This window comes from Diplotaxodon limnothrissa, linkage group LG15 (assembly GCF_057381915.1).
Source record: "Diplotaxodon limnothrissa isolate DT_005_m linkage group LG15, D_limnothrissa_male_GT1.1, whole genome shotgun sequence".
Classification (NCBI taxonomy): domain Eukaryota; kingdom Metazoa; phylum Chordata; class Actinopteri; order Cichliformes; family Cichlidae; genus Diplotaxodon; species Diplotaxodon limnothrissa.
In genome coordinates, this window is record NC_140610.1 from 37,477,523 (window position 1) to 37,500,005 (window position 22,483).

General features: G+C 40.3%; 1 protein-coding gene across 5 annotated transcripts in view; it reads left to right on the forward strand.

Annotated features, from left to right (window-relative positions):
• Positions 1 to 22,483, forward strand: part of ptprsa (protein tyrosine phosphatase receptor type Sa) — a 180,326-nt gene that overhangs the window by 92,120 nt on the left and 65,723 nt on the right. For all 5 annotated transcript variants that reach the window (XM_085371935.1, XM_085371934.1, XM_085371937.1 and 2 more), the window contains 5 exons: positions 10,145 to 10,255; positions 20,024 to 20,293; positions 20,534 to 21,115; positions 21,657 to 21,793; positions 21,899 to 22,043. In XM_085371935.1, coding sequence (XP_085228061.1) covers positions 10,145 to 10,255; positions 20,024 to 20,293; positions 20,534 to 21,115; positions 21,657 to 21,793; positions 21,899 to 22,043 — 1,245 coding nt within the window. The remainder of the gene's footprint in view (positions 1 to 10,144; positions 10,256 to 20,023; positions 20,294 to 20,533; positions 21,116 to 21,656; positions 21,794 to 21,898; positions 22,044 to 22,483) is intronic.

Here is a 22,483-nt window from a genome sequence, read left to right on the forward strand (position 1 = left end):
TCAGCCAGACGCCCTCTTGAGGGTGGCCAGACTCTGACACTCTGCCGAATCACGCAACCCTATTTGCCCCCCCACACAGATGTGTAACATCTCTGGCCAGAGACAATCTGGCCATCTGGTTACAGACTTTAATAATTTTTGAAAAAGATATTCAGAGGATTGTTTAACAAAACAGCTGGGGTGTTCTGTGGAAAAAAATAATGCCACATTTGATAATATGAGGAAGACAGCGGCATGTTGAGATATATTTAGGTCATTGTCACCCTAATCTGATCAACCCCTGGCTGACCAAAGCTTAGATGGGAAGCTTATGGCCATTAGGTTGCATGCCCGTAATACAGGTGGATTTGCCGTTGTAATTGAATATTGGCTGGCCTTGTGGACCCAGCCTGCCTGGCCTTCCTCAACAAAGTTTTAGATTTTCATTCTCATGCCTTTTTATATTCACAAATTAGAAATTGCAAACCACTACAAACCAAAGAATCGCATTTGTTTTCACTCTGTGTGTATTTGTTTCTCCTTTATCCACCATCCTCCTCATTTAACTTATTGTTTTCATCTCCTTCTCAGTTTTTTGTCACACTGGCCTTCATAAGATCCTCCCCTTTTTAAACCTGCTTTATTAACCTTAACCTTACTCTAACCTTAACCTAACTTTGACCTTAACCTCTAACCTTCAACTAGTAACCTCTTAACTCCCGACTAAAATCCATCTGAGCTAAAGCAAGATAAACCAGCTTCCTGCAGCCTCTAATCAAACTCTAACTTTATAACAACGTAACCTTCCCAGCCCCATTTTCCTTTGTCTTGTGATCACCTATATTTATATGGTCTCCAGAGTTATTGCAGAAATGAATAAATTGTCACTTTGATTTTGCCTGGTTTTTCAATGACTCTTAAGTGATCACCGTGGCACAGTAACACTGTTTGTGGCTACAAAACGTTGAGTCTTTACAGACTAGGCAAATCTAGAACATAAGAGATACCCTGATTTTCCACTTTAATCACAATGTGAATAAATGTAGCAATAAATTAAACTCCAGTACAGTAAATGTCAACAAATGCTTATGTTAAAAACATAAATGTAAACTTTTTGATGTAGAAATATATAACATAGTCCAATAGAGCAAAAAGGAGCATTGTAAACCAGGCAGAACTTCAAACTCAGTGACTGAATCCTAATTGCTGGTATCACGAAAGATGGCACAAAAATGTAATAATCTGACCGGAAGGTGCTGAACATTTTCACACCCCTCGTTGCACTGTAAAAAGTATGGAAAATGCAGGGCTGAGATTATATTTTTAAAAAATCCAACAGATTTATAAAACTATGTGTGCATTTCAAAATCAACAGAAACAGTTCCAGTTTCACTGCAGTTTCACTGTCAGCTTAATAAAGCTATAAATATGCCTGATTCTGTTTTATATGCCTTAGTCATTGTGCAGCCCCACAACCATCACTTTGTAATCAAGCTTCTTCCACTACTCATTAGACCTGTCAGTAACAGTGGTGGGAAAAACAAGGTGTAGTTAAACAGACCCTCATGATGTCAACATATAACAGTCCAAAAGCAGAACAAGTGTCCGTAACACTGCCGAGGAAAAATGTCACACTCGGGAAAATATCATCAAAACTTACTTAAACAGATCCTCTGTATTTTCTCTGGGCAGTATGCATGACTGCATGCCTATACATGGGCCAAACCTCAAATGTTAGGCTCAGTGGATAGTGAGAACCCTTGATCCTTAGCCCTGTGGGTGCAGGCAGTCTATGCCAAGTAGGAATAACCAAGGGCACATTGTTGCCATGAGTCATCCTTTGATTTTAAAAATGCAGACTAAGAGAGAAGCAATACTGCGGATACACACACAAAAGCAAACAAACTCTAAAACTGGGTGAAAGAGAGAAAATTAATAGAGCCGCTAAAGCAAGAAAACAAAAAGGAATTATAAAAAACAGTCAAGAGTGGAAGGACAGTTTAATTTGAATTTGAAGGGGTTTAAGTTAAGCTGGCTCCCCTTCCCACACCCAAAGCTGTGCCTGTAAGGGAAGCATTTTACAATGCAACATTTCAAACTACACTTAAAAAGCCCACCGGCCAGTGACTGGATAAGCTCAATATTTTATTGTCCCTAATGGGACATTTGGCTTGCAGTCAGCCACGTAACACAATACAGCCTCACAATAAACAAAGATAGAGAAACATACAACTCGCAGTGAAATGAAACAATTGGAAAAAGCAGGGAGATTGAATGACTGGGGATATGGGATGAAACTTGAGGTAAAGAGCCTATCTGTCACAGTTAAACAGGTTTATGACTTGTAGGATAAATAAGAACTTCAGCCTGTGTGATTTAACTTGCGGTTGCCTGAAGGCACAACCTGAAATTCTTGCTCAGTGGAGATTCTTCCTCCGCTTTTAACATGTTAAGGTTCAATGCTAATGTGGATGCTCAGTACTGAATAGTTGCAGTTTTTACGGACACCTTGTTCAAGTTCAGCTGGCTGGAAAAACGCCGCAGGAGCATAACTTGTCAACCTAAGAAACCAAACCTCTCGTGCTTGCCTCATCACCCTAAGTTACAGCCACGACCGAAGGCCAAAAAGACAGCAGTAGGTTAGCGCGATAAAACTCCCCATTGTTTTGTGATACCGGCAGTTAGATTGTTCTTTTTCTTTTAGCCCCCTTATATGTACAAGATTACCCAATGGTTTAATCGCCAAGTTTGAGTGACCCATCTAACCCAAACACCTCCTCTAACTATTACTAATATTAACCTTGAACTTCACTGATGTTGTGTCTTCATTTTTGTGTCTCCTCCAGTGGGTACCCCGATTCGAGGTAAGATGCTTAACCATCACGATAAAAACAGGAGAAAAATAAAAGACTTTAACTGACACATAATCAAATATAACCACTTCTAATTCCGCCAAAGTGAATAAATATGGGAAATAATCAGGGCTTTCCTGGTTTTAAAAAAATTACAACCGTTTTCTCTTCCCGCTGTCATTAAGACCCCATTTGTGTTCGTGTTCTGTGTCACATTCGTCATGTATGTTTGATACTCCCATGTTTAATGTCAACACTGATGTGCTATTCTTCCACCTGTGTGTGTGTGTCAGTGTGTTCTGTGTTTGTATCTTCCTGTTAATATTAAAAATCAGGAAACTTTAGATTAAAAGAGCAAACAGATGAATGGTGAGGCCTGTGAGCTCTGCTAGGAGTTGTATTGGTTTTCCTTTAGTTTTTTTTACCTCTGACAATAAAGTTTTAGGTCATCAACAAGTTCATGGCAGAATGGTTGTTAAAAACAGTTTTTTCCTCCAGCCCTGCTTTGATATCCTCCTCATTTGTGCATAAACCGCAAGGACGCTAACCTCATCTTATATTTGAATGCACCTCCCTGAAAAAGATAAGATATCAGGGGCAGCAAAAGTTACAAAAGTTGCTTTAATTCCCTCATGTTACTCTACGGGATATAAACCTATAACTGCAAATTTAGGAAGGCTGCTGAGAAAATGCCAGCATGGGCATCCTTTTAACATACAAAAGAACTGCTTTTATAACTTCAGAGGATGAATAGACGAATGGAAGGATATCAAGGTAAGAATGGAAGGACACAGGTGTGAAGCGGTGTGACTCCTGTGAATTACACAAAGGCTTTGTTCAAATAATTCTTCTTCTCCCCTCATTTTTTCCCCCGGACATTTTAACTTTCCTTTGTAATTATCTATCCCACTTTATAACTGAAACATTCAGTCTCGGTTGATTCAGCGGGGTTGTTGTTAAACGCTTTTGTTCCACAGGCTGAGCAGGTGAGTGAATATCTCAGTTTCCCATGGTTGTCCATGTAAGCAAGGGGATGAATTCAGCTCGTGTTTTTGATTTATATATTTATTTATTCCCCTGAGTTCCCTGATGAAGATAAGTGGAAGAGCATGGATGGATGTATGGATGGATTTAGATGTTATGATAAATAAGGGGAAAACCCCACAGTAGGTCCAGAGGTCCTCCATCCTCAATCGTTTCACACAACCAGTGCATGGAAATATTTTAAACGGTACCATGTTGTCACACATATTAAAGCACATCACAAGAGTCGGCAGTCCAACACAGCCAATCCAAGCCCTCCCTGCATCTTCTCGGTTAATTAAGAAGGCCTCATAAATCATATTGTGACAAATGTAACTTGTGAACTCTGCATTTGCATAATGACTTAAGCAGCTTGAAAAAGACGATTTTTCACCCATTGCCAATACTGACCTGCTGTCAGGAGTGTATGCCGCATATGTAATTACAAAACAAATTGGGTAGGAGTTGGAGGTGGACTAAAATTATAATAGAAGACTGAGGCGTTTGAGAATGACATGTTCATATGGACCTATGAACATGCAGGTGTTCTGTGTACAGATCTTTAGGGAAAGCATTGTTGTCTCACTGCCGAGTCGTTTCTATTTCACTCTGTGATAGAGTTGATTCCCATAATTTACAATTTCAATTAATTTTAGTTCCATACGAAGCCGTGCAGGTGCCAGCCTTGAGGTAAGCGATCGCTGTATAGGTAGCTCTACTCCCTACCTGCTTCATTACTAATTTCACGGGAGCGTTACAAGCCACCAGATGGGCTCTGACAACAGTGGCATCACACGTGGAGCCTCATGCTGGTGCGATCACAGCATAATGACCTTTGGGTGGTGGCAGAGCGTTGCGGAGTGACAGCCAGGACACAGACAGAGGGGAGAGACAGTGAGAAAATGGCAAGTCCAGACTTGGCTGCCATGTAGCGCTACTGGCTTCTTCATTTATGCAGTTATTAAAGCTGCGGGTACACAGCTGAAGTCTGTAACTTCCAGCGTGTTGTCATTTATAGCTGCAAACAGAATTGATGTCCCATAACTCAGCAGTTCTTTGTTAATTGTGCAGTTCTGTTTTCTGAAACAGCTGTTACAAAACTTAAATTAACCAGCAGTTTGTGAAAATGAAAAACAAAATTTTGGTTTGCTTTGGTTTGGTTTTTTTTGCTTTATACACCTCAGCCGCAAAAGGTTGATGGGGAATTATCGTCGGGTGGCCAGGCGAATAGTGTGGACACCCAAGGTTGTGAATGTGATAACAATAGGTACAGCTACTGAAAATCTCAAAAGATTTTGAACTCAGGGTCAGGTCAGAGGACAGCATTTCTGAAAAGCACCTAGGTTTTTCACATTTAAACCATAGGTGCATCTACTTGAGGGGTAGCACTGGCTACCCTTAGAATTTTTTTTTCAGGTGTGGCCTGAATACCTTTCTCAGTTATTAAACACATGTCTTTATGTGTTTGCACTTTTATATGGTAAGCATACAACATTTGAAAAAGCTGTCAGTAGAAACTGAGGCATTAAAGTTTTATTGGGATTGCAGTCTGCACTCTTCTGTGCATTCAGATGAGTTTAATGCATGTACTAGTGAGGTTATTGTGTTTGTGTGTCCGTTCATACAGTAAGGTGCTAATTTGGGGTGTTAGTGAGAGCTGGCCAGCCGTTTTGTTCACCGCCTAAACAAATCTATCAAATCCTGCTGGAGCACACTAATTGAATTACACAAATGGGACTTTGGGGGGGGGGGGGGGCACACATGGCAAAGCTGCTACAAAGCAGCGACTGGGGTGGGCAGACCACAGCTTTAGGCACTTTCTGAAATTAATCAACCATGCTGGCTCCTCCTCGCCCTCCTTTTATCCCCTCATCTGTCTTTTTGTTTTTCTATGCCTGTCTGTCTTTTTAACTCTTCCTCCCACCCTTCTTTTATTTTTATGGGGTTTTTGGGGGCTCTTTTTTTTCACTTCACCTCTCATAAAGGAGAATTTTGTTCCACTCATTTTCTCTTCTTTTCCACATCTCAGTTTGTGATTTTTTTTTTTCCACCCAGTCTTCATATTTTTTACCATCAGACCTTGCCATTTGGTATGTTCTGTGCTTGTTAGCTACAAAAAAGTACAATGAAGTCTGTGAAACATCTGAATGGTCCCTGTCTGTGAATAAGATAGCTCTCTAACCTTGACTTCTAGACAAATCTAGTCTGCTTTTAAGTTATCGTTCTAAAATGATCAAAATTGGCATAAACTGAATAGGACAGCAAAATATATCTGCTTTTAACAGTTTCTCAGCAAGAGTGTTTGTCCCTGAATCAAAAACATGTGTTTGATGAACCTCGTCTAGGCAGTCTTCTTTGTTATCGCACCTTGGCACCTCAGTCCTCTTCTTCAGGTCAGCCTGCAGCATGTGGCACTTTTAACCAGGGCAGCCGTCACAGCTGGGACGAATGCTCCATTACAGCCTTCTTTATCAAATGAATGAAGGCAGTAAACTTGCTGCAAGACAGTCAGAGTGAGCAGCAGGGGAGGTTGGAGGTTGTGGGTCTTTGTGGTCACTCAGACTTAGAAGATCGATCAACCTGGATAACTGATGTCATTAGGAGACTTAGCCACTTTTTTCTCCTTAATGCTGACCTTAATAGTGTGCCATGCATTAATCACTGAGTAACAGACAGAAGGGTATCTTTTACTGCTCTGACCTAGTAAAACATGAATTATAACTCAGCAGAGGCAGTTTACTAATGATTATTGTAGCTGTTGAGCGGACAGCCGGAGCTCTGATCCATTCCCAGTACAGCTCACATAGTGTCCTTGAAAAGTCAAGTGTCCTTTTTAAATGTCCTTAAATTAGAGAGCAAAGAAATAAAGTGGTAACCACACAGTAGTTCTGTATTATGCTGGGCTGGAGTTAAAGTTGTGCACTTACAATATCTATTTATTTATCTATTGCTATGAAAAGTGGCATCACTCAAATGGTTAATCTGTATTCAGGACAGGACAAAACATTAAAAACAACATTTTTTTCTGTAGTAACTGGAACCGCAGCAGTGATAAACCTGCAAAAACTGATTTTGTAACTGGAGTAAAGTACGGTTTTTGTTTGCAGATAATATATAAAGTAAAAGTACCCATGGTTTTTGTTCATGCAGACATGATTAAGAGCAGATTAGCACTAACACGAGTATTTTCTTTTCTGAAAAAAACCCTGTGATCTGTGTAGTTACAGCAGTTTTTATTTGTGATAAGGATTAATAGCTGGAGACAAGGAAGCCGTGGCATTAAGACCCCATATAGGATAAATTTAATAAGCATGTGAGCAACACTATAAATTGTTGTGTTTATCAGTAAACACCAAGTGTTTGAACAGACCCGGTGCGTGTTTTTCTTTGTGTTATGTTTGCGAAAGATAATTTTCAGCATTTATTTCATTTCTTGTGCCACTGGCCACTTGCACAACAGGCTGGCAGAGCAGACAGAGCGCATTATGCAAAACACAGAGCGCAGCCATTTAAAGAAACAACACACAAAAAGAGAAGTGATAGGAACAAAAAGACACGTGGGTCTTGGTTTCTTGTGTGCACACATGCATGCTGCAGCTCCAGATAGGTCATCAAAAACATTTGTTGTCTTTATACCTTAATATTATCTGGTCTTAGACTGCCTGCCTTGTCACTGGCCATTGCAAAAAAGTAATATTATTATTTTTTGCTTCCTCTTTATGTGGTGAGATAATTTAAATGAACTAAATCATTTACAAAAGAGCAAGCCATAGCTCAAGGAAAATGTATAGCAAAACGAACACGAAAAACTGTATTTAGCCCCGATTTTCAAAAGGCAAAGTCACAGAGTCAAACGGGGTTTTTAGTGTTTTCTTCCTAGAATTTTTAAGAAATACATTTTCTCAGAATCATGGGAGGCCTGGAGGCTATCCCAGCTGTAATAGAGCAAGTTATGACAACTTTAAGACAGAAGCTAATAAATAGTGTATATTCCCCCTTCTCTGACATTGTCCCTGTACATTTTTTTTCTTTCGCTTCCTTTCCTTCATTTGCTTCTCTGCTTTCAAGCATCTTGTGCTTGCCTTTCTCTCCTCCCGAACTTTTTCTCCCATGTTCTGCAACTAGAAAGACTCTTTTGTGTGTTCTTCAGAGCTTCATATTGAAATAATAGCTCGAATGTGTAATGAAGCCAGTAGGGGCTTGGAAACAATAGATAATCCTACCTAGCATGGTGTCTTGGAGCAAATGAAACTCCCCATCTTTTCTCAAAGTGTATTTTTTCTCTCTTTGCACTCCCCTCTTTGCCAGAAAGTTGCAAACAACACCAAATGTTGTTAATAGTTGGCTCTCAGTGCATCATTGAGATATCGGTGGTCATATTTTGTTTACTGTCAAATTACACGTGATAGATTGATATTTATTTTTTACTAGAGGAAAATGATCAGTAGCCGCCGACAGCACGTGACATAGAACATCACTTGTTATTCAACCGTGTGGTAACAGTCAACAACGAGGGGCTTCCAGCGATTTTATAATTCAGCGCAGTGAGTGAGGGTGACAAGCCGCTGGCAGAGCTTTCTGGAAGCGTCCACCTGGAGTTGAACTTCACACAGTCCTTACTTTGTGGTCTCCCTTGTGCCGAGGCACTCAGCTTCTGAGCACATTCCAACCCACCTGCCACCGCGCTGGCATTTGCTGTTCCAAGTGCACATCAAACAAATCCAAATCAGATGCTTGCATAAACCCATGGCGAAGACTGTGCCACCTGCACTCTGCAGGTAGATTTTTTTTCATTTGGTTCACGAGCTGTGTGCCAGGAACAGTTTCCCCGTGAGGGATGAGGATGATCTGAGTTTTAGATTGAAATGAAGAGATGCTAAAAAGAAAAAACAAAAAATAGAGCGCCATAGATTGCTGTGGCTTCGTGTCTTTATTATTGTTTTGAAAAGCAAAAACTGACCCAAAGGTATAAAATAGTCATGAGGGAAAGTGAGTTATCTTTATAATTAAGCAGGATCAATGATCTCATTTGTGGCACAGCTGAAGCACCTTATTAGGCCAACGTTCCAGAATAGTAGCCTTGTTCAACACTGTGTTCAATCTACTTTGCTGATGTGATGGAGTAGGTTATGGTATATTACAAAGCATCCAGGGAAGCTGCTGGCATATTGATGCTTCCTGGCTAAACGTTAACGAGCAATGGTGCTGTGTTTGTCAGAGAGGCCTCGGCTGCAATCTGTCTGCTGAGCCAGCCAGAAGCCCTAATGATATCATCAGGAAGTGCCGTCAACAGCGCTCTAATGAGGAATGATCTGACGCCTGTTGTTTCACCTCCCTCCTTTGTCCCTTGCACCTTTTTCTTCAGTGTCGCCAGGCATTTCGGTTTACTGTATTTGCGCATAGTATATAAGAAGCACTGCCGGTGAGAAATAATGTCTGAAAGTAGCTCAAAGGCGTCTGTTTTCGAACGCATAATAATGACAATAAGCGAGAAAAGAATGGGGGTCAAAGAGAGTGGCACACAAAATAGAGTAAATGTATAAGCGATTAAAATGCTTAGGAATTCAAATAACTGAACAGCAATATTAAAACCTGAATATTAATAATAATAATGCTTTATTGTATGTATTCGTTTGCAAGGTTGTTTGAGCACTTGTCACAATTTTGATGAGTAGTTATCACATGATAGCAGATGGGCTGGAACGCTGTGGATGTGTGGACATTTTCTCATAAACTCTCCCCCTGCACCAGCGCACACACACACACACACACTAACACACACACTCTCCTCTGGTGAGCGTTATGCAAAGGGTGATTTACTAATCTCATGGGGTTTACAAGACCATCTCAACACCCTTTCTCCATTACCTTTCAGCATCCTTACATCATTACTTTATTGCACTTTCTTTGTAAGCGATCTCACATCTTACACGAGTTGCATAAACCAGCCTACTGTAGCTACAAATCCAGTGTGACTGATTCAGTCCACATTTTTATTCATTTATTTCCCCCCTTCTTTTTAATCTGTGGATGGCTGAGTCTGGAGTGGAAGCCAGTTTGTCATGCCAATCTGCATAAGCATTGCGGAGAGAAGCAGATCTTGACAAAGTGGTCCTGAGAAATTCAAGATACCCACCATTAAGAAGATTGTCTGACTTCTTCATGCACTGTCACAGACAGATTGACTAATCATTTCCTCTCTGCTTCCTGTCTCTCTGTCTTTTTCCTTCTTTTTTTTCCTGCCTCTTTCCCTCCCCGTCTCGTCTTTGTTCAATGTCGTCGTTTTCCAGGTGCCTTGCAGATCGAGAACAGCGAGGAGACGGACCAGGGGAAGTACGAGTGTGTGGCGTCTAACGTGGAAGGCGTGCGCTACTCGTCCCCTGCTAACCTTTATGTGCGAGGTAGGGAGCAACCCGGTCAAAGAATCAGGCCAAGAAAACAAAACAAAACAGGAAGAATAATAAAGAAATAAAACATCTACCCATTCTAACTAAAATAACTTGACAGTGCAGCTCAGCCATAAATGGCATTACTGTTGAGCTTAACAAATGATAACTGCTTCCATTCTAGCCTAGTTGTATTTGCACCAAATGTATTTTGCAAAATAGTATTACCCAAGTAGTGTCAATATTTTAGCACTGATAGTATTGCCTGCCCGTAAATGTAATTTCATATGCACTGAAACTTCCAGATGTAAAACTATAATTGACCAACTAATGTTCTTCTCTGTTATGATGTTATGCTCCATTTTTTCTTTTAATGCCCTCCCCTACTCACTCGGAAGGAAATGTGTAGCACAACAAGCCGTATGTCTTTACTTTATCGGTTGTAAGACACCTTTTACCTGTAACTGTGTGCCCGATCAAATGTTTCCCGCGCTGTCAAAGTTGGAACCCAAAAAGAGTCCGGAAGGACGTCTTTTTGATTAGTTTTTTACAGGTAAAGGAGCACAACGGTAAGTCTGTCTTGATTGAGTGGCGAGGTATTATCGCCCGCCAATCAAAACCTCAACCCCTCAGCCTTCTCTAGATTTGGAGGAGGAGAACTGAGTAGGCTGCTCTGTTTAAAAAGAAAAAAAGATTATAAATAGTATACATCCTCTATTTCTTTGTCATGCTGCTCTGGAGCATAAATCCATAGTATTCCCATGTTTCTTCTTTGGTGTATTATCTATAAAGGCTTTTACAGTCAGTAGTAATTTTGGCTGGAATGTTCGAGCAAAGCGAAGATATAAAAAACGATCAGTCACAGGGAACATAGAGTTTCATAGGAAACAGACAATGAAGACAAAAGCGTACTCTCCACCACTAATGCTAAATGACAATGGATCCCTGTTGAGGGAGCTTTAATAAATTGAAGCAGATGCATTTCGGACATGGTTTATTTATACTGTGCATATTAAATAAAAATGCCTCCGTATCTACTCAGTTTGTTCCCTCTGCTGTGTACCAAATAACTTTGTTCCCAATAAATAATTCACTACTCTGACATTATAAAATGGGTCAGGGAGCTGCTTTTTCATTATTATTGCTATTATCATACCCTGTGAAGTAGCAGCATAGGAAAGGGAAAAATTCCACTGTGAAGAGCTGAAGGTAAAAAAAAGGGTTCATCAAGATTAGTTTCTGTTCTTGCCAGTGTTTATCCTGGAGGCGCATGCTGTCTCTTCTGTGATGCGGGCAATGTCAAGTAGCTATCCACCTTGCTAATACGTAGCATAGTAGGTGTTAAAAGGGTCATTGAAAATTCTAGTCAAGTACTCTACAGGCATCATTAAATACTGATGAATAATTATGGGAACACTTTGTTGACACAGCACTGGGATGTTCAGCAGCTCCTTTGGTCAAAACATATATATACATAAATATATATATTCCGTGATATCATTTCCAACAATTCATGCAGTCTCCATGAACACTGGCTCCATCAGCATGCCTTTAAAAGAGTACACAAGGGTCATAAATACTTAAGTACTTTCACGCTATGTAACACACTTGTTATGCTTTGATGGTGTCGACCTTTGTCTGTTTTCAGTTAACTTTTGTCAATCGATTCTTGATACTTGATGTTGACTATGTTTTGTTCACAAAGCAAAATGCACTTGAGATTAGCAGCTGCGGTAGGGACCAATTAAGAGCAGGAAATATATACATATATAAAAATCCTAAATTAAGACTGCAACCCGACTGAAGGCCCAACAACGGTGCTTCTGATTGGCTTCCAATGACATTTTTAGTGGGACTGCCTTAAACTGCAGCTGCTAATTTCATCCCAAACTGTGTCTTTTTTTTTCTTCTTTTCAATCTCTCATTTGTTTTTTTTTCTCCTTTTTTGTTTTCTCTTGATTTTGTTTCCTTCTCTAATAAAAGCAAGTACGGCCGCAGCAGGAGCTTCTCCTCGTGGCTATAAGAAGCTTATGAAATTCTGAATTATGAGAATGGAAAGCTTGATGTGACTCCAGTGGCGCCTCACTTCCTTTTTTTTTCTTACCAGGCGACAGTGCGGCCACTGGGGTGAATCTGATTGTTTTGGTTCAAGTTTATTTACGGGGGTGGGGCAGGCAAGTGTACTTTCAAGACGGGTTTCACTGATAGCGGGGAAAGGGAAAAGGAGTGGAAAAAAGATGAAAGAAAAGGGAAATGTAGCTGCAGCTAAACACCTTGAGGTGGCTTTTTTTACTCTCTCTGTGTTTCCCCTATTTTTCTCTTCTCCTCATGTCATTGTGTTCTGCATCAACCCCTTTACATCCCTCAGAGCTTCGAGAAGGTTGGTGTGTTTTTTCTTTTTTACTTTTTTTAACCCACGTTAACAAATAATAAATTCAACATGTTGGAAAGAAAAATTTTTAGCTGTATTTGCCTATTTCAGAGCTCAATTGATTACTAATTTGAAGAGATACTAATCAGCTGATCCAAACTGCTAAATGATTATGAAAGAAATTTTGATTTCTTTTCAAAGGAAGAAATGATGAAAGCAAACCCGATTAGCTCGGGTCTTGTTAATTTACTTTTATGTTTGCATTGTGGGGCCTTTTCTCGTTTTGCATCCTTTGGTATTGCTTCTGCATCTAAAGGCTTTCTTGCATGTGCTGAGTGGAAATGCAGCGTGTGGAAATAACAGGACCTGTTGCATGATGGGAGAATGTAACTGCGCTTGCATGCCTCTTCAAAAGCCGTTTGGCCGCAGTGCTCTTATTGTTTCTGCATTCCTTTTTTTTCTTCAGTTCTCTTTCTTTGGTTTTGGTTGTATTTTCCCTAACACACCCCTTTTTGGCTTACTTTTTTTTTGTTTTTCCCTTTATTTCTTTATTTTTGTGTTGTGATTATAGTGTTGTGTTGTGCGTTTTCCTTTAGTTCCTTATCTATTGGTGACCCTTTTTTCTGTTAAAACATCAGTCTCTTTTTGTGGTTTATTTGTCGGTGAGATTTTTTTTTTCAAAAATGACGCTGCTCTGCTTCTTGGGTCTCGGAGTGCAAATGCAAATGTCGAATGAAATAATAAGTGTGTATACAGCCAGTGTTCCTGTCATCTTGTTTATAGCGATCCATTACTGGAAAAATTAGACCTGATTGGGCCTGATTGGCTTCCATGGTGATTTTAGACAGCCATTAAGGGATGCCATTTACAGTGTCGTGTGGATCAATAACAATATAATGAGTTTGACATCAAATTTGCTGTTGCTTAGCGGGTGCTCAGAGATACTTTTATTTTCAAATGGCGGCAGCTAGAATGTGATTGGTTTTGTTGAATGACTGCTGTTTGTGTTCCCTCGCAGTCATGACACTCCATCAAATTATAATCTATTATTCAAAAGCCCTCCTTCCTTTGTACACACACGCACACACACACTCCCTCTCTTTTCCTCATGGAATATTGATATCCAGGTTGATGAAGCTTCTAAAAAGCGCAAGAAAATGCGCCGTATTTGTATCTTTCATTCGTGTTATTGTCCTGGCACAAAAAGAAGAAAGTGCTAAATGAATTGGAGATCAATGCAAACGTTGTTTTCTGCTTAACTGTAGATTTGATTGGCTTTGTGCAATAATCAGATCTTTACTGAACTCCGTGTCACGCAATTTTGGGAACTCGTATATACATGTGCATTTCATAGCTCCGCTAGTCTCGAGAATATTTGAGATAGATCTACTGGGTTTTTTAATGGAGCAATGGCTTTATGTTAGAGGTGTTACATGGAGTTAAGAGAGTCAGATCAGGAATACCATTCTTTCAACTAGAAGAGATGATGCACATTCTTAGTACCAGTCTCTTTTTGTGGTTTTCATGTGTATCAGTCACCAGGGACTAAACCAACATATCTGAAAGTCATAAAAATGACTACTACCGCAACAGCAAACTCATTACCAGATTACATGCTTTGGTATCAGTCAGTCCCGAGTGTATATATGATTTTCTCAGGCAACACCATATACCAAATTATCCAGAAACGTTGTGTTTTATCTGTCTATCTACCAAATAGCCAGATTATTTTAATTAGCCTCTTTTGTTCCTCAAGATTTTATGGAAGTATGAACTACAGTAAGCCCAAATATCAAAAATAACCCCTCAAAGATTTAGAATTTAGTGGACGTAGGTTTCAATCCCAAGCTACAACACCTATTCCATTCCTCTGAAATGCACAAACCCATCCTTTGTCCTTAAGTAAAGTCATAGGACTAATATAGGCAATTATCTCAGATCTACTAGTTATTATGGACAAAGTGGAGGTTTTCCCTTCCATTACCTCTATTTACCAGTTGGCTGTCAAAGAGACTGTAGCAGTATGGTCTATGAAAGTGTTCACAAAGTATGCTAAAACCACGCAAAAGAAACAGAATAAACCTGGCTGTGTCTATATTAAGTCTGTAGCTCTTACTTGAAGTGCTAAAAATAACAGTGATGCAGAAAGACTGCGCTGTTCTGTACGCATGTGCATGTTTACCCTCCTACGGTGGTATCTGCTTGGTTTTGAATGTGCTTGCATGTCCTGCTATGCATTTGTGTGTACTGTTGGGAAAGAAAGCTAGATTACACCTTACGTTCTCACTGGCCAAAGCAAAAATCCTGCCATCTCTATTAGATGTTTGTCTCAAGGAGTCCCCCGAGATAATACCCACTTTAAAAAAAAACATGTTGTTTTCAGAAATCTTCATTTTTCAGACAAAGCAAATGTTGTATAACCTCCTTATGCTATATATACAAACATACTTTCTTTCAAAATCAGAGTAATAACAATCATTGTAGGTATCTTTACAGTGAGGGGACATACTTGCAGTATCATTTGGCTGCTTGTCATCTACTTGTAGGACAATAGAAAAAGAGTGATTTGCTTTGAAATCCCCTCAATCTACTGCTTGCTATTATTAGATACCCCTGCCACGATTCTTGTCAGGTTCCTTTAGGTAATAATTTCCATTCTGATGAGCCACCCATAGTGAGTGTTTAGCACTGGCGCAGCCAAGGTATGTTAATACAGACCGACCCCTGTGGCTTATATGTAAATGCCCAAGGCCTTTCCCAGGCAAGTGTGACTAAAGGATCTCTATACTGCACCTGTGTCCTCAGGCAGCAAGAGGGTGTAATCTCAGCTTCAAGGTGACACTAAAGGCTGCACATTATTTTGGCTTCCCCCCTCATTTTGGGGCAGCAAAACCTGCCTCACCAAAATGGCCGATAATGTCCACCTTCTGACCTCTGTTTTTTGGCACAAATCCCTCCACAACACTGCCCACTATTAGAGTTAGTGCAGTACTCTGGCATTCTCTCTCGACTGCTTTTCACCTCGTCCAGTGTAAGGCTTCTTGTCTTTCTCTCCACATTGGGGCTTGAAACAAGATTACATGTTGTTAGTACACTACGTTTGGTTTGTTTTCTCTTAATTCCAAATGGGCCGGCTGGGCTCCTGGTCTCTGTGAATGAGGAGCCTGTCCATGCAATTGGGATTCTTTCTGCTTTTTTTCCTATGTTTCAATACATTTGTGAGGTAGTGTAGGAGAAGGTTTCACACACATGCAGACATCTTATCTAAGCTTATCATAGCATTACTCAGAACATTAAGTCGTATCGCACCAGGCCTGTGTCCGGTCAGTAATATCAGTGACCCATATGCATGTGACATTGACATTTAGATGTAGAATTAATGTTGTGTTTTCCTTAAGATTTAAACATTTTTCTGCCAATCTGGAGTTAGAACTGAAGGGATCTTCAGCTCTTGATCTCCTGTAGTACCTAAAGACCAAATTCACTTACCTGTCTTACACACGGTGACGCTGTTGACAGGTAGACTCACCTGCATATCATTTATCAGTAGATTGCCCAGTACCAGGAAGCCTTTAAGCAAGGATGTTTTTGCTTATTGGCTCCGTGAATTGAACATTACGTCACACACCAGCCACAGCCAAAAGTTACCAACATTTGGCAGGTGACTGGTGTTAGATGCCTGACACTATAGGTACTCAAAGGTAAACAAAGACATGTTTATGTGGGGAAACCTCATTCACTCAGCCACTACAGCTCCCGGTCCATTGGCTGACCTGAGCCCCAGGGAGAGAAGCGCTCCCTCAGACACTCTTTGATTGGAAGTTTCCCCCAGATAACCTTGTTTCCCCTATTGAGTTTTCACCATTATTTTGGATTGGAGACCAAAATTCAAGATAAAAAACCAAGCAAAACAAACAAAAAAACATCTAATAGTATTGATGCATACCTATTTGTTGAACACAGCTGCACTCTGGTACTGTCTATGCTGTTCGGACGTAGTTCTTTTTGTGGATTTGTTCAGTTTCATTTGTTTACTTTAATTTGATTTCGTGTGTGTGTGTGTCTGGAACAATGCTATATTTGGGAATGGATGGCATGCTTGGACGGGCTTGGGTGACATTTTTTTCGATTGTATTGGTTATCTGGTGTCTGCCCAAATGGATGGGGGCGCACCTGTACATGTCACTCATGCCGTAGCCACACCCATGCATGTCCGTGTGAGGAATGGGCTGCCCTTTCACCTTTGTTGTTCAGTTAGGACATTTTTGAAAAATAAACGCAGATATATATTTTTTCCTTTTATCCAATTCAACATGTTTTTCGAATAATCTACCCCACTGACTTTTTTGAGTCTGTCATTTAAAAAACAAAGTGTATCTCAACTGGATCAGGGTAGAACAGGCTTTTATAGAGCCACAGTTGCTTCTAATTAAAAAAATTTTGTTCAATTGTAAAAATTCAGAGATTTGATATTTTTAAGAACAGACCTTTGTGGTCTATTTTTACCGTTGATAATTTTGTGCTCCACAAGAGAGCTTTTTTTTTTCTTTTTCCTTTTTCTCAAAAATCAGTAATTACATTTTTGCCCTCAAGGTTAGGCCTTGTCTTGGTTGTAGAGTTGTGGCCGGTCACAATAAACTATTGTTAGGATGTACACAGAATATCTCAGATGACAGAAAACACAACACGGGATGCAGAAGGTTCATAGTCTGCAACTGGAAGGACTGTCCAAAGTGTTTGTTACATGAGAGCAAGATGCATTGGTTTCTAAGACTGCTACATGTTAGAGATCATGTAAGCTCCCAGGTAAAAATCCCCATAGTGTGTGTAGGTGATATTTGTGCCTTACTTTGTTGGAAAAGTTCAACTGTCTCATGCAACGATCATATGAATCCCATTTGGATCGACACGGTGTGCTTTTGGAATGCTACCTATCCTTGACGCCACTCTCAGTCTCCCCCCTCCCAAATCTCCCCTTCAGTCTCTGCGTACCACCTCCACACACATCACACCTACCCATCCCAAGACTTCCGAAGTCACATTTGCATTCTTGTGCAAAGTTTAAGGTGGGGAGAGGGGGACATGAAGTTGAGTCTTGATTTTAAGCCCCAGTGTGTGAGACTTCTAAACCCACTTTCAGTCATTTTTTTTCTTTTTTTTTCTTTTTCCAGAATCACAGTTTACTTATTCTATCCCCACTTATATCCTCCTCCTCCTTCCCCCTTTCTCCAAGAACCCCAAACCCCTCCTCTTCCCCTTTGCGTATTGTATAATTTGTCTGCGTGCCCATACTCTGCGTCACTGTATGTCTGCCCGTCTTCCTCTGTCTGTCTTGTCTACTGTCTTGCTGCTTGGGTCTGTTTGGTTCTGCCTTGTGTTTGTCTCTCGTCCCTGTCTTTTCCGTCTTGTCTATCTCTGAAGTCATCTCTTCCATTTAGTTCATAATTTTTTTCCTTCTATGCCTTTTTTTTTTTTACTTTCCTTCTGTCTCTTTAACCTCTCCATCCCAACAGACATCTTGACTTAGATGTAGATTTTGTTAAAGTTCATACATAGAAATTATAGAACCCTGTAACAGTCTGTGCCTTTTTTTGTTTAAATTAAACCAAAGTTTTTGTTCAGATAAATACAAAGAAATTGTGCATGCTATAATTAGAGCAGTGCTCCAGCTATTGTCACCCACCCTAGATTAAGATAGGAAAGGAAAACCCAACATTTTATCAGTTTACAACAACTGTGTGCTAATTTGTGTTAGCATTAAGCTAGCCATCCTCTTGCATGTTACGATCTCCTATCAAGTGTTTGCTGAGATGCCTCTCATAAACATGGTGTCTTTTGCTAAATCATGCTCTTTCACTCTCCAACTTTTGCATACTCTGCACAATCATTCCTATACCAATGCAAAAAACAAACAAAAAAACTGCACACATACTATATCTATATATACACATGTAAGTACACAGTACCGTTTACACCTTTCCGTGCACTTTAGGCTCATTATCAACCTCCTTCCACTCAGATCTCCAGTCCTATCCATGAGTTTTGAGGTTCTCCCTGTTTTTCTCTCTTAGCTTTCATTCTGTCCTAATTCAGTTACCTCTGTTTCTCCTTTTACCTCTTCTCTGTCTTATCCCCTGGATTTCTGCTCCCTGTTGATCCAGTTCTGTTTCCTTTCTTCAACACTCTGTGATAGTCGACTCTCTGGCTACAATTACTATAATTCTTTTTCTGTGTATTTCTAGGCACACAACTTGTTCCTCAATACTTATTTTGTGTTAACTGGGACTGCGATGTGACAATGTGCCACCATCACATTTTGTCACATTAGCTAAAGAGAAACAAAGTTTACACAGCACTGAAGCGGGTTATTCCCTTCCCCCCCCCCTTTTACCCTCCTCCAACCTTCCCTCTATTTTTCTTCCTCTGTCACTCTTTGCTACTCTGTTGCCTTTCTTTCTATACTTCCCTCGGATGTCAAATCCTCTATCTTGTACTTCTACTTTCCTCTCCAATCGTCTTTTGTCTGGGCATGCTAGCGACCCTTCAGTTATATTCCTCTATGCATTTTATCTCAATTTTTATATCTGATTTTGTTATCATTTACTCCTTAATTTACCTCGATCTATTTATGCATGCTGTCTGTGAAACTGATAGCTGCATCTATCAATGGAACCGTGTCAGATCTTAATAAGGCTTTGTCCAGTGGATCTACCCTAAACCACAAAAATCTGATTAAAGTTTCTCATCTTTAAGCTAACCAGGAAGTAGAGGCAGGTGTCAAGTGGCAAACATATGCTAGAATGTGTTTAGTGACCTCATGGAGATGGTCAATAGTCAGTAACCCTACACTTCCTGTGCTGTGGGAGAGGCCTGTAATGGCTAACTTCTTGTTTGGCATGAGTGCCTGATAGGACAGGAAGTTCCAGGTTGCCATGTTGGTCTTATGTGATAACATTATCACATGGCCTTTACTACACACTCTCATACTTCGGGGATAGTTTACGCTGTAGTTGTATATTTGTCAGAAGTTCAGTCCCAAAGATGAGAAACTCGTAATAGATTTTTGTGTCTTTAATTGTGCTGTGATGGGTCAAATATTGGTCAATGGAACCTTGTTGCTATGAATCGTTGCTTAATTGTTAATCTATATTGTTGTTGAAGCAATTCTGTTAGTTTAGTTCCTTCTCATTATTTGTATTTTTTTTGTTTATGCTTTAAAAAGTCTAGTTTTATTTTGTGTTTCAGTTCACATTTACCATGTTGAACCTTTTGTGTTAAGTATTTTCTGGAGAAAGGTCCATTTTCATCGGCCTCTCTTGTTACCTCTCTCTCTCTCTCTTTCTCTCTCTCTCTTTTTTGACGCCCTTGCCCTCTGTTGTCATCCTCTCCCCCTTCCTCATACCTTCTCCCAGTCCGGCGGGTGCCTCCTCGCTTCTCCATTCCACCAGCAAGTCAGGAAATCATGCCCGGTGGTAGCGTCAACATAACGTGCGTGGCAGTGGGGTCGCCCATGCCTTATGTCAAATGGATGCTGAACGCTGAGGATTTGACGCCAGAGGATGAGATGCCAGTGGGTAGAAACGTTCTTGAACTGAGCAACGTTCGTGAGTCAGCCAACTACACCTGTGTCGCCATGAGCAGCCTTGGGATTATTGAATCTATGGCACAGATCACTGTCAAATGTAAGAGAAAACTGTGCTTGTGAAGACCGGTGCCAATGACCTAGATAGACTTCATAAGTTTAGTTAACATAGACTACCTATCGACATTATGTTCAGTTAAGTTTTAAACATACAGAAAATTGCTGAATTGCCAAAATATTCCTGTCTCTGGAAAAAATGCCCAAGCCTCAAGTGTGTTACGTTTTTTTGTTTTTTTTTTAACTGCTTTAATTTCTGTTTTTTTTTTTTTTACCATAACAGCTCTCCCAAAGCCCCCAGGTACCCCCGTAGTTACGGAGACCACTGCCACCAGTGTGACCATCACCTGGGACTCAGGAAACCCAGATCCAGTGACATACTATATCATCCAATATAGGGCCAAGTCTCCAGACAGCAAATATGAAACTATGGACGACATCACCACTACACGTTACAGCATTGGCGGCCTTTATCCCAACACAGAGTATGAAATCCGTGTCTCAGCTGTCAACACAATTGGCCAGGGTCCTCCTAGTGAGCCGGTAGAAACTCGGACTGGTGAACAAGCCCCGGCCAGTCCACCAAGAAACATTAAGGCCCAGATTCTTCCCCAAAATACCATGATGGTTCAGTGGGAAGAGCCAGAGGAGCCCAATGGGCAGATTAAGGGCTACCGTGTTTATTACACCATGGATAACTCCCAGCCCATGAGCCTCTGGCAGATCCATAATGTCCAGGACAGCCTCATCACCACTATCCAGAGCCTAGTTCCTCAAGAGACCTACACAATCAAAGTTTTAGCATTCACCTCTGTAGGGGATGGACCTTTTTCAGAACCCATCCATGTCAAAGTACTGCAAGGAGGTAAGGACTCTATACCGACTGAATTTTCCTAACTGGGTCAGCTCGGCTGCTGGTGTTGAAACTATGTATGATGAGCATCTGTTCAGTGTTCAGAAAATGTTGAAAGCACATTGTTAGGTAACTTTAAAGTAAGTCATACAGAAATTCTTCAAACGATATGGCCCCTAAAGCAGAAGGCTTTAGACGAATGCTGCGAAAATGGAAAATAAACAGTTGTTTTTTATGAATCTGTTGCATCCTATATTTTCTGAAACTTTGAGCAGACTGTGCTCGGTGCCTAAGAGACATTGTTTTCTTTCCTGCTGTGCAAACTTCACATCTCCAAATGATGTTACAATATGTTTGATCATTATAGTCTGAATAAAAAAAAAACCCGATTTGAGAAAGAAGGATGAGCGTCAGGGCACATCCACTTTTAGACACCGCAAAATAAGTAAATTCTCATTAGCCTAAATATATTATTGCATTGGTATTTGGAGGAAACTTGTAACTAATTTCTAGTAACCTATCGCACTACAAAGTCCTCTGCTGTGTTCTTCAGTTCCAGGTCAACCATCTAAATTCCAGGTTGGTGCTGTGTCCGATACCAGCATTCAACTAACCTGGGAACCCGCCTATGAGAAAGAGGGAATTATAAGTTATGAACTTCGTTATATGGAAAGCACTTTTGGAGGCCAGGTAAGAATCTTAGTGTTTGCTGGTTTTTACATTCAAGAAACGCTTATCGGACGTTGCACGTCATTTAAATTCAGACTTGTCAAAAGGCATATTTTTAATCAACAGATGAAGAAAACATTTGGACCCACAACATCATATGTTGTGGAAGGTCTCCGTCCCAACACAGAGTATCGCTTCTCCCTGGCAGCCATCTCTAACAAAGGCATCGGAGCCTTCACAAATGACATTACGCAGAAGACCTTGCAAGCGAGTATGTAGCCCTTTATTCAGTCTCCCGTCTAACTTTCTTTTCGCTAACAAAGAGGTTTTCCTATCTATGCCACAGTTAAAAAAACATCATGACTGTACGCCTTTGTGGACCATTGCTACACTGAATACTAAACTGAATTTCTAATGGAGTTTTGTGTTTTTTCCCCTTTTCTCTGATGTCAGCGGTATCATCACTTATTCCTTAATAATGACTTCCTAATCACAGTTTAAAGCTGATTAACACCACATAGCAAACTGATTTAACTGTTGTGTTGTTGAATTCTTGCCGTTTATTGTGGATTCATATTTCTGTATTTGACCTTCGTATTGTTAACCTTAATGAACCAAAACAACGGCAGTATGTTCTACCTTGGTGGCAAGGTGGTTAAAAAGAAGCTACAAAGGGGTAAAGACTTTTCAAACTGAGTGTTTTGCATTTTT